Source organism: Cynocephalus volans, chromosome 1, assembly GCF_027409185.1.
Source record: "Cynocephalus volans isolate mCynVol1 chromosome 1, mCynVol1.pri, whole genome shotgun sequence".
NCBI classification, from domain to species: domain Eukaryota; kingdom Metazoa; phylum Chordata; class Mammalia; order Dermoptera; family Cynocephalidae; genus Cynocephalus; species Cynocephalus volans.
In genome coordinates, this window is record NC_084460.1 from 294,864,564 (window position 1) to 294,876,784 (window position 12,221).

Below are 12,221 nucleotides of genomic sequence, written 5' to 3' on the forward strand. Positions count from 1 at the left end.
GGCTGGTCTCTCAGTCCTGTGAGTCGGAGACCAAGGGCAGCTCATCTGTGTTCCTGGTAGAGTCTAACAGCTTCCAAGGTAGAGGACACGTGCAGGGGATCATTGTCACCTTCCACCTACCCCTCGCCAGGGTCTCCCTGGGTCTGGGGCCTCTTCCAGTCCTGGGAAGGCCCCTGGAGCATGCCTAGCCGCTCCACCCCTCTAAGAGATGAGAGAGAGGTGGCATAATACTGCTTAAAATACACTTTCCTGTTTACAAATGCGTCAGGAGAGATGTGGGCACCCTTTCTCCAGTTTTCAAGTGAGGAAGGGAGGGGCCAAGGGCCAAGACACATGAGCACTCACTGCGTGGCAGGGAGGAGGGGTGGGCACCCCGAGGCACATCCTGCTGCCGGGGCTGGCGCTGTCCTGCCCTTCCCCAGCGCCCTCCACCATCTGTCAGGGTCACTTGCCAGGCCCTGCTCCTGCCCGACCACATCCCTCCTCCAGGCTGGCGGCCCAGGCAGGGGTCATTGCCGATTTCGGCTGCCCAGCTTCCTACGGTCCTTATTCTGGCTGCGCTGTGGGTCGTCCATCTTGTGGACACGGAAACATTCCTTGAGGTTCTGGGACCGGATCTTGGGATTCAAGATCTCCTCAGTCATGGAGCTGGGGAACCAGCCTCTCTCCTGGTCATGCAGTCGCTCACCAAAGATCCACCCTGCATGGGGAGGGGTGGAGAGGGTCAGGTATTCAACAGGGCAGGGGCACACGTTGGGGTGAGGCTCCCTCCCAGCCAGGGCTTCTGTCTGTGTGGGGAGCAAAGTTGAGTGACACTCAGGAGTCCCATGGCCTTTCCCTGATGGAGACAGATTGGGTTTACTCCCTATAAGCTGGAGTGGCATATGGGCATGTGCACAGGACAAGGCCCTAGCGGATGGAAGCAGCCGCACTCTGTGCCATGAGGTTTTGCACTTACTTTGGAACTCACTCCAGAACCTTAGCCATCCTAGGCTGCCCTATAGGAGGCCAGGAGAACCCCCAAAGTGGAGGGATCCAAGGGGCCAGTGGGGATGGAGGCTAACCACTTGATTATCTGACCTGGACTTTGAGATCACCCTCTTGTTGGGCAGTTCCTCCCAGAGTCTCAGCCTGCTGAGGGCCAGCGTGGTCAGCTGAGGGTGGCCGTCATGAAATGGCCAACACCAGGAGTCACAGAGTGGCCTGGTTCTCTTTCCCCTGCTTTCTCTGCCTCCTCCCTCTCCCAGAGGCCACTGTGTCTTTGCCCAGGGCCTGCGGCTAGATCTGTGGCATCTCCTGACCTGGGGTTCCAGGGGCCTGGGATATGCCCTCTACAAGTCCATTTGGAAGAGGTGTCAGGCTGTTTATATTCTGTAGGGGAGGGTAGCCCCTAGGACTCTGGGAACTCAGCCCACAAGAGGGACTCAGTGGAGATGGCCTCCCCTGGAGATCACCAGCCTGAGGTCTTCTAGCCAGGACCTGGCAGGAGAGGAGGGAATGGAAAAGGGAGATGCTTTTGTACACTTTTGATCAGGAGCAGTTAACGTGGAAACAAGGGATCTGACTTTAAAACGGAAATGGGGGGCTAGTTGGTTAGCTCACTTGGTTATAGCTCAGTGTTATAACACCAAGGTCAAGGATTTGGATCCCCATGCCGGCCAGCCACCAAAAAAAAAAACTCGGAAAGGGGATGAACGTCAAATTCTGTAGGGGCTGGGAGCCAACTTCATTTGGCACTGATGCCATCAGCGGGGCTGGCTTCTTGGCCCCCATGGGGCTCCGGACCTGGTGGTCATGGACTCACCTGGAAGCTTGTTGCAAATGTGGGCCCTGGGGTCAGGGTCAGGGTCAGGGTCAGGATGTTCCTGGTTGTCCTCCCTCCCACTGTGATGGGTGGGCCAAGGCCAGGGCCATCCAAGGGGAAGGGGACGTGGAGCCACCTGCTTGGGCTGGGCCCACTGCAAAGGGGGAAAGGTGGGACCTCACAGCTCTAGGGGAGGAAAATAGAGGCACTGAAAAAAAATCCTTTCTCTGGTTCTGGGGAAAGGCCAAAGGAAGCCAGATCGTGGGTGCTGGGGCAGAGTGTGTAGGCAGCACTGAGACTGGGCAGGGCGCTGGGCTCTACCTGCCACTGGCCAGCTGTGACGGGCCGAGACCCTGCCTCACCCTCCTCCCCCAGGCTGGGCACGGCCCAGTGCAAAGCCCTCTGGGGAGCATGGGGGGACCACCAGGCCTCACCATCTTCAGTCTTGTCCAGGATGTTGAGAATGTCAGCGAGCTCCAGCGTCAGCTCGTCAGGCTGCTGGGCCACGTACGGGTGCACGCACTGGACCTGGGGGCAGTCTGATGGGGGGGACAGGGATGTGGCACACCCCTCACCACGTCACCTGCCCTGTCCCCACTCAGGCATGCCCTGGGCCCCACCCAGTGGCTAGTGGGAACGGTGCTGCCGGCAGGCGGCCCAGCCCTGTCTAAAATAGGAAAACAAACTCCCAGCAACTGAAAAAGGGTTCATTTGAGGAAGAGGAGGATTTGTTTCCAAAGAAAACAGCCAGAAGTTCTGGGGAAAAACTACATGGATACAGGGACTTGTAGGCTGTGAGGTGGCTCTTAGTTTAGACTTCAGAAGGAACTTCTGGTTCCTGGGGTGTGGTCCCGAGGGCAGTTTTGGGTGGTCAGCAGGAGATGCACAGGGTCAAGGTCAGCAGCTTCTCTATAAGGCGCTGGACTTGTGGTCCTTTATAGTTTACGTGCTTCTCAGACAACTAGCAACCCCGACAGAGGTTTAGGCCCAAATTCCCCCTGGTGTCCAGGTGGTGCCTGACACTTAAGACCTAGAGACTGCTGTTTCTGCATTAACCACCGAATGTTCGCAGAGCTTGGGCAGCCGATGTTCTTGGTCGGGCACTAAGCTTCCAGTGAATATGCAGGACCTGGGGCCGGCAGGGGCAGCTTCCAGGGGGCCCTGCAGGCCTCTAGAATGCCCACGACTCAGGAAGCACATCCTTCTCAGGCAGAGCACAAAGGGCGCTGGAGGTGAGGCCCAGCCCATCAGGCAGCACCGCGCCGCAAGCCGCCACCTGTCCAGCCACCACTTACCCAGAAGCCGGGATGTGAACGAAACGAACTTGGTCCTCCTGTTGGGGGCCAGTGAGGTCATCCAGCGCTTCATCTCACTCCTGGCACAGGAAGAGGACAGTGTCCCAACCTCAGAGCAACAGAAAACCACCCCCCAAAGACGCGGCGTGACGCTCCCAGCAAGTGGCCACTGGGGATCCTCATCTGTCATCCTGGGCATCACCAAGGCTACACCAGGGCCAGCCCAGTGGTGCTGTAGGAATGGGCTTTCCAAGGGCTCAAAACAACACAGAAACCAGCAGAGGGGCACAGAGGAAGGGGAGCCCTTTATGATCTTCCCTGAGGTGCTTTTAACAAGTTAGGCAGCGAGGTAAGCCCTCCATGAGGTCCCACTCGCCAAAGCACATTCCACATCCAGCTCCAGCTTCCCACCCCTCCGCTGCCCCCACGCCAGAGTCCTGACAAGAAAGGACACCTGCTAAGCTGTGGGTGAGGGGCAGCTGGGGGACAGGCGGGGAGGGGACAGGGGGCTCGGCAGGACACGAGGGAGTTCTAGGCTCTGGGGCTCACAAAGCATCTCTCCCCACGTTTATCTTGTTTGTCCCTATAGAGAGCCCTGGGTGCAGGGAGGGTGTCCTGGCTGCTCAGAGACTCAGAGAGGTGAAGGAATGAGCTTGAGGCCACACAGCACGTGAGCAGGCAGGGGAAGAGGAGGATGGGGTTCCCCAGCCAGCCTGGCTCAGGGCTCTAAAGAATCATCTGAAAAGAGGGACTTGCCCAGAGTCTGAAGCCCCGAGGGACACATGCATGTGTGTGCACACCCAGGAACAGGCACACACATGTGCACACACGTACCCAGGAACGGGCATGCACACGTGCGCACATGCACCCAGGATCAGGTGCACACCTGTGTGTGTGCACACCTGTGATCAGGCACACACACGTGCCCGTGCCCATTCCCACCCGGGAGCAGGTGCACACACGTGCTCAGGGATCAATCAGACACACACACATGCGTGCACATACCCAGGATCAGGCGTGCACATGTGCACACAGACACCCAGGAACAGGCACACACGTGTGCTCATACACACCCCCAGGAATGTGTGGCCACCTCCTACAGGCCCCACACCCCAACACTACCAGCCCAGATGCTACTGCTGCAGGGTCTTGGAGGAAGGAAGGATGGGACCTGCGTGTTGACAGGGTCGCCCCCACAAGGGTGTGTGCTGAGCCTCGGGGCCCTGTTCCACTAGGAACGGGCTTGTGGGCAGATAAGGCCTTACAGAGAGGTGACGCAGAGGCGCCAGTGGGAGGCATGTGGCACTCACTGAGAGGATGCTTTCAGCATGTAGGTGGCCTCCCGGTCGTCGGCGTTCTCGAGCAGCCGCAGGATGAACACGTTGGCCAGCGTCTGGCCCTGGTCCTCCAGCTCCTCCACCCGGAGCAGGCCCCGAGGGGCCGAGTCAAACACCTGGTACTTGTCTCTGGGGCCCAGAAGGCAGGGCAGGTGTGTCAGTCCCAGGAGGCTCGTGGGGGGCCCAGGAGAGCCCCCCCCGGACCACCAGCTGGACTGGCTCCCAGCTCTGGCCACTCTTCAGCTCGCTCTGGAAGCCTCCACCAGAATGCCTGGCTCCCTCACCCCAGAACAGCACCCACCCCAGGGTGTGGATGGTGGGCTGGGGTCAGCCCTGTCACCACCACAGCTGCCACTCCGCTGGGCATTTGCATGTGCAGATGCTGAGCCGGGCTCTCCACATCCCTGGGAGCAAAGCCCCACTTGACTAGGGGAAACTGAGGCTCAGAGTGTTAAGTAAACTTGCCCAGAGGCCCAAAGCCAGACGACGGCACAGCACCTTTAGCCCTGACCCCAAAGCCTGAGCTCTGTCCCGCCCCCCATGCGCCTCCCCAGGCCAGTCAACTCACCCGGGAATCTGCCGGCAGATGACCAGCAGGTCGTTGAAGAGGAAGAGGTAAATTTCGCGGAAGAGCTTCTTGGTCCGCAGGGTTCGGGACGTCTTTGGGCCCGACATCTGCTGCAGCTCGCCCTGCTTCAGCAGCCAGCGGGAGTGGGAGATGATGGGCACCGACTGCGGGGCAGGGGGCGTCAGAGGGACTGTGCCTCCCCCGTGCCCTCTGGAGCCCTGTCCCGTGCCCTCCGCACCCTCCCGAGTCCCCCCACTCGAGGAATAAGATGAGCAGCAGCATGTGAGGGCTGCGCTGGGTTTGTCGTGATCCCGGCCGCCTGCCCAGTGCCGGACACACAGAGCGCCGTGGGAGGATGAACGCACGAGTCCTGGACAGACGCGGGAAACGGCATCAGTGTGTGTATGCCAACGTGTGAGTCCCTGTACGCATGTGTGTTGTACGTATGTGTGCATGTGTGTGCGTGTGGTGTATATGTAGCCACGTGGGCTTCTCGACACAGGAGCTTGTGCCTGTGTTTCAGTGCATGCCTGCGTGTGGGCATCCAGTCCTGTGTGTGTGTGTGTGCCTGTGTCTGTGTGTGATGTGTGTGGGCATCCCGTCCTATGTGTGTTTGTGAGCCTCCTGTAAGTGTGGCTGCTGCCATCATCACCTCTGCCAAGCTCATCCTGCAGAATCAAAGGAGGGCCATGGTCACAGGAGAGAGGAAAGAAGGGGACCCTAAGGGTCCCAGTGTGCCAATGTGCTCAAGTCACCAGAAACCAGGCCCCGGGGCCTGGGGCTCACGAGTGCCTGAAGTTTTATGCAAAGCTTGGGGGAGAAGGTTGGTAACTTCCAAATCCTCCAGATCTGAGAACCTCTGGAGTCGTTTTTGACACGCACTTCAGGTAAACTGCCCGCTCGTGGTCACACAGCCAGTTAGTGAGAGCAGGAGTCACACCTGTGCCGGCAGCTCCAGGCCCTGCACACCCATCTCCAGGTCTGGCCAGCGTGACAGAGCAGGATGACTGGGGGCTTCAGCTGGGGTGGTCGAGGGGACAGATGAGCTGGGCTGTCTCGGCCACCGTGGCAGGGTCAGGGGTGGGCGCACTTTGCCCATGTGGGTGGGCGCAGGCTCATTCTCATCTTGTGGGCTCACCTTGATCTTAAACTCCATCTTCTTCTGAATGCTGATCATCTGCTCCGTGCGGCTCATCTTCCTGACGCCCTCATTGCATGCCTTCACCACCTGGGACAAGAAGGATGGCACGTCAGGCCACCCAGCCAGCTGTCTGTGGCCACCGCCTCCCCTCACTCAGGCCCCAGAGCTCTGAGTGACCAGGCGCTGTGCCCGGGCTCCTTCCTCTAGCACCTTCTGGAACAAAGACAAGTGGGAAGACTGTTAGCTGTGGTGGAGAAAGTTGCTAGGAAGAAAACTCCAGAAAGCACGTACGAGACGACATCCTTTGCTATCGGTCAGGCCGGAAGACAGACCTGCAGGCTCTAGGCTGGCCTCTTGCACGCTGTGGGGTCCTGCAGACTCTCCCACCCTCCTGGGAGGCAACCCAGATACCAAGAGGCCTAGTAACACCATTTCCTGAGACTTCTGGGGACTCATTCTGGAGAAACAAACTTCCACACTGTCTCACAGGTGTCCAGGACAGAGCCTGGCCCACCGCAGGCAGTCGGCTGATATTTGAGAGTACAGCGCCCAAAGAAGTATGTGTGAAGATGTCCCCTGCAGTGTTGTTTAGAATGAGAAAAACTCATCAGATTGAATGTCCATCAGCTGGGTGGGCAGGGGGTCCCGAGAGGTGCTGCCCGGCTCACAGGTGCTGAGCCTCCCTGAGCAGCCTGCCTGAGGCTCCAGCATCTCCCCGACTAGGCACGGGATGGCAGTGCTGTTCTCCCCAATATTCAAAGGCTATCACTGCCAGAAAGACTTCGGTGGCCTACTGGTCTGGGTAAGGGACATGAGGCCCCAGAGGGGAAACGATGACATTAAGTTAATAAGTCCTCGTGGCTCAGTGTGGTTTAGAACCCCTCAGATGCCTGCCGAGGGTGGTTTCCTCTTACTAAGCTCCTGCTGCTGGGTGACAAAAGGGTGGGAAGGACGTCCTGCACCCTGCTCTCTACTACAGGGGCCCACTAGCATTCGGAGTCACCCCAGCACAGCTGCCAAAACCTGGCTCTCAGGTCCAGCTGACACCAGGAGCCACACCGAAGACAGCACCTTAAGAACATATGAGCACAGAAATGTATTCACTGACCCCTCCCGAAAGACCCTTGGTCCGCTCGAAATGTCCAGGAGGAACCATCTCTCTCTGAGGATCCGGAGATGGTTCCTCCACTCTCGGGCTGGAAAAGCCCAGGGCTCTCAGGCAGCGTCAGTGAGCCCTCTCACAGAGAAACATACGGAACATGGATCTCGAGGGACCAGGGAGAGAGGCGCCGAGGGTTGGGGTTCGGGGCAAAGAGCTACATCCGGGAACAAGAAGAGCAGAAGGCAGCCTCGACGTACCTCACAGGAGAAAAGAGAGACTGCTTCTGACACGGGGAAACAGGCAAAGACAAGTGTGGGGTCTGGGTGGGCTCCAGACGCCTGCGATGAGTGGCCCGAGGCGGCTGATGAGTGATGGGGGCCTGTGGATGGCAGCAGTGCTCCACATGGGTAAAGAGTGCCCCCTCCAGTGCCAGGCTGCTGCCCCAACATCCACCCCCAGGCACATTAACAGAGGGGGTTGGGGTGGGGGGTGAAGAAGGCTCTGCTCAAACCACACCTGACATCTTATTTAGCCCCAGTGACTTTCTTGATTGCAAAAGCAAATCTTAAAGTGAATGTGTGTTTTCTAAAGACACACCAAGCAACGAGGGAGCAGGATGGGGCAGGTGGGTCTGGCTGAGGAAGGCAGTTTGTGGGGACACACAGAGAGAGGAGGCACACTCACCATCTCCAGCTCCTTGTGGGCGTCCAAGGCAGTGCACTCACGCTCCGACCTTTCCTCCACCCTCTTCAGGATGTTCTACCAGGCGAAAGGCTGCATTAGTTTCCATTTTTACCACCTTTCCTCCCCTCCCTTGGCCCCTCTGACGTGGTGGCCTCCCTGCTGCACCAGTCCAGACAGCCTCACGCCACCGCACCACATATTATCAGGGCCTCACACGATGGACAGAGGGCCAGAGAGCCTCAACCAGGCCAGCAATCAAGCGCCCTGACCCCAAATCTTGCCAGGCTGCAAAATGATAACCACATGTGAGAGTCTCCCATGAGGACAGACACGAGGGCCATCACAGTCTCTACTTCATCTCCAACCAGAGCTCCAGACCTCACAGCACAACAAAGTCAAAGTACAAGAGGCAACTGGCAGGAAGGGGCAGCGTCCAGCTGTGAGGGAACCATCATGCTCGGTCAGGGCCAGCCCTGTCCCCAAGGGGAGCTAAATGCTTATGAGGTGGGTGGGCACCACAGGCTCCCTTCTGGAATTGTCATGTGAAGCCAAGTTGCAATGGCCCTGAGGCTTTGTTAACTGGTCTTATTGATAAAAATGTCTTTTCTCCAATTGCTCAATTTTTTACAAACTGTTCTCACCTATAAATTACCATTTTTCATTGCTCCCTAAACTTTACATGGTTTCTGCCTAGCAATCCTCACCATGCCCACACTTTTTTGATCTTCTTTTGTCCTGTAAGGAGGTTTGGGTGCATATAAGCACCATCCACCTGTTGTCGCAGCTGCTACGTGGTGCAATGGGCATCCCAAATGTCCCAGCGGACTCCGCACATCAGCCCAGACCTCTGTGGTTACCTGCCCACCTCTGCCTGGCAGCCAAGCCAGAGACATGGAGTTATCACAGATGCCTCCCTGCTTCTCCCTCAGACACAAGGTGTCTCAGACCTGTCATTAACTGTCCCCCTGCTTCCAGACCCATCTCACAGCCGAACAGCATCTTTTCTCATGGGAATGAAAGTTCCATCTAACCAGGTCACTTTGGTGGCCTCAAACAAGGATGTGTGGGCTCTTTAGCCTGGCGCTTGCCTCCCCCACACCAGCCTCATCTCGGGCGTGTCCCCCAGGACCCTGCCTGATGCAGTGACCTGCATTCTATGTGGTACCCGCCCCACCCCTAAAACACACTTCCTCTGAGCCCTTCCCTAGGTCCCCTCCAAGCCCACCTCCACTCCACTGATTTCCTAACAACATCGTTTAGATAGGGTTGAATCTCAGTTTTGCTGGTTCTCATCTTACAAAAGTTAAGATTTTTATATATCCATATGTGCTCTTTTCCTATAAAATTTCTTAATTTTTTTTCCCTCTGTATCATTAGAAAATGTTACTGTCTTCTGTTTCAATTTTTCCAAGTTAAAAAACAAATGCACATGTAAGTCCTTTATTCACTGGTGTCTTATATGATCTGGGTTCATCCTCAGTAAGTTTTCCCGCACTGTTGTCTCCCGTTTCCCCTGGGGGGGCATGGAGGGGCTCCTTCCGACACTTGTTTCTTTGGTCTCATGCTCGTGAGCCCTTTGCTCCCCGGGCTCGGGCCTCCCTCGTTAACACTGCGGCTTTTGGAGCTAGCTGCCCCTTGCACTTTGGCCTCCCACCTGCCTGACCTCTGGCCTCCCTTAACTGTGGCTCCCAGGTCACCATCTCGGATTGATCCCCTCAGAGGCACATTCATCTGTTCGTTTGCCAGTGGCCTCCCCCTGCTCAGGATGTGGACACATTTGTGCCAGCACTTGTCAGGCAGGGGACACTTGACCTGCCTCGCTTGGCCTGGGAGGAGTCGCCCTTCCCAGCAAAGCCCGTCTTGCAGGCTCCCCTTCCTGCTGATTCTCCTTGGCACGGCTGCGTCCCAGCGCTTGGTCTCGGGGCCCTTTCTCTCCTTCCTGGGCAGTCTCTTCCACTAAACAGCACCTAGATGCCAAGAGCTCCTGCCCGACTTCCCCCTCACTCTGGACTTGGATATTCAACAGCTCAAAGTCATCTCAAACTCAACTAGCTCCCCACTGGCCCTGACCCTCCGCGCCTGGTCTTCCCCATCTCAGTAAGTGCTTCTCAAGCCAAGAGCCGAGGACTTGCTCTGCTGCTGCTTCCTCCCTCCTGTCACTGAGCCACTGATTTCCCTCCGGGGTCTCCACCCACTCCCCCACCCCACCTGGGCCAAGTGTACCCCTTCTCCCATTTCCAGTCCTGCCCTCGCTCCCCACAGCAGCCACAGTGAACTCTCACAAACGTCAGTCAGACCAGGTGACTCCTCTCATGCTGAGGATAGAACCCGATGTCTTCCCTGACCCCCAGGTCTCCTGGCTCTGCCTCTGTCCACAACTCCACACTCACTCCCATCACACGCCCTTGCTCACCACTGGCCTTCCTGTCCATGAACCTTGCTGCCCCAGGGCCTTTGCACAAGCAGTTCTCTCTACACTGGATGCTTTTTCCTCCAGATCATCACCCAGCTGGCTCCTCCGTGTCAGCCATCTCCACTTACATGTCATTTGTCTCTCTTAACACCTCCCACTCCCGACTGGCAGCGAAGGTGCGGTCATCCCCTATTGTGTCACCCATTTCACTGTCCTCACAGCCATGACCACTTCCTCGTTGTGTGTGTGTGTTGGTCTCTCCCCTCCAGAATGTGGCTCCCTGGGACAGGGGCTGAGCCCCCACTGCCCGGGAATGTGCTTGTCCCACAGGAGGAGCTTAATTAGGATGTGTTGAACGAATGGACTTCCTAGAAAGCCAGCAGAGCCCAGAATGAACAGAGGAAACGATGCGGAGCGAGAGAGGCAGGTGCAGCCCCGGCGGCGTGAAGGCAGAGACGGTACCTGGACGAGCAGCTTGAGGCGCGTGATCCTCTGGAAAGGCAGGATGAGGAAGGAGGAAAAGGGCAGCCCCTTGCACTTGGGGTCGAGCTCCAGCTGGGCGACCAGCTCCCGGAAGGCTGCCTTCTCCTGGCTGGGAACACAGACACGCATCTGTCATGCATCATGACAGACACAGTCGGTCTCTCGGCTCGTAGGAGAGTGAATGGGAGGTGCTTCCTCCCGTCACCATCTCCTAGGAAAGGGACAGCCCATGGGCAAGGAACACGCATCCACTTCTTTCTGTCTACTGAAAATAAACTGTTCAGGTACAGGTCAATAGCATCAGTGGCTTCCTGTGCCTGGCCCGTGAAGTCCTAGCCAACTATGCTGGGTGGAACGGCAAGAGTTCCTGTGTGGCCAAGTCTGTGGATCGGACGCACAGTTCAATGATTTCACCCAGCAGGAACCCGAGGCAAGGTAAGCCCATGCAGTGACAGGAGCAGCAGCAGGCCCCAGGCCACGAGCTCCTTGCACAGGTGGGCCTCGCAGTGGCCGCGTCCGCAGTGCTGACAAGAGTCAGGGAGAACCACGGTTGGTGACCCACTGCAGGCCCTGGCTGCACAGTGTTGGGGACGGGTGCACTCGGCCTGGTGCTCAGGCCTCAGTGACCTGCACTCACAGGGCACAGCGAAGGGCCACACCCAAGGACACCTGGGGGCTGCGATGTATAGATTCCTTTCTCCTCGACGCTTGTCTTCTCAATGTTTGCCCTCAAAAATACCATCCTGATTCCCCAGAATTCCAATTTTCTTTCTCTTTTTTGGTGGCTGGCCAGTATGGGGATCCAAACCCATGACCTTGGTGTTAAAATGCTGCACTCTAACCAACTGAGCTAACCAGCCAGCCCCAAATTCCAGTTTTCAAACACCGACTGTAAAACACTCAAACGCCCAGATACTCAAGCTTTAAGATGTCCACAGCTGACTACATGGCTTAATAGAAAAGCCCGGGAAGTGTAATGCCCAGATTAACCACTCAGAATGAGCCTAGAACATCCCTGTGGTTAAACCCAGTCAAAACCCCACAGCAAGTTTATGAAATGGGCAGATTAGCAGTAAACTCAAGGGCGTTGCTGGAAGACCACCAGAGAGACTGCTTCCCGCCTATCCTTGCCCTGGTGGCAGCTCAAACCCACCTTTCTCATGTCCTGGGCCTTGCACTGTCCTCTTGACCTCACAGTCTGCTGACCTCACAGGGCTCTGCCTGGTCGTTCTGGACACAGGGCCAGGGGGCACTACAACTGACTCTCTTGGGGTCCTGCTGGGTTAACGTGTCTCTAGTGCCAGCAAAAGGCCCTGGAACATGCTGGGTTTTGATATTGTCACCAGCCTGGCCCACTTCTGGAGCCTGTCTGGACCCTGAGAAAGCAGAAGTCC

The 12,221-nt window shown here is 57.2% G+C and overlaps 1 protein-coding gene across 2 annotated transcripts in view; it reads right to left on the reverse strand.

The window, feature by feature from the left end:
- Positions 1-455: 455 nt before the first annotated feature.
- Positions 456-12,221, reverse strand: part of NGEF (neuronal guanine nucleotide exchange factor) — a 73,836-nt gene continuing 62,070 nt past the window's right edge. For both annotated transcript variants that reach the window (XM_063110796.1, XM_063110806.1), the window contains 8 exons: positions 10,807-10,936; positions 7,932-8,006; positions 6,143-6,232; positions 5,005-5,168; positions 4,410-4,565; positions 3,100-3,179; positions 2,239-2,343; positions 456-700 (listed from right to left, as the gene is read on the reverse strand). In XM_063110796.1, the coding sequence (XP_062966866.1) occupies positions 510-700; positions 2,239-2,343; positions 3,100-3,179; positions 4,410-4,565; positions 5,005-5,168; positions 6,143-6,232; positions 7,932-8,006; positions 10,807-10,936 (991 nt within the window). In that variant the 3' untranslated portion in view covers positions 456-509. The remainder of the gene's footprint in view (positions 701-2,238; positions 2,344-3,099; positions 3,180-4,409; positions 4,566-5,004; positions 5,169-6,142; positions 6,233-7,931; positions 8,007-10,806; positions 10,937-12,221) is intronic.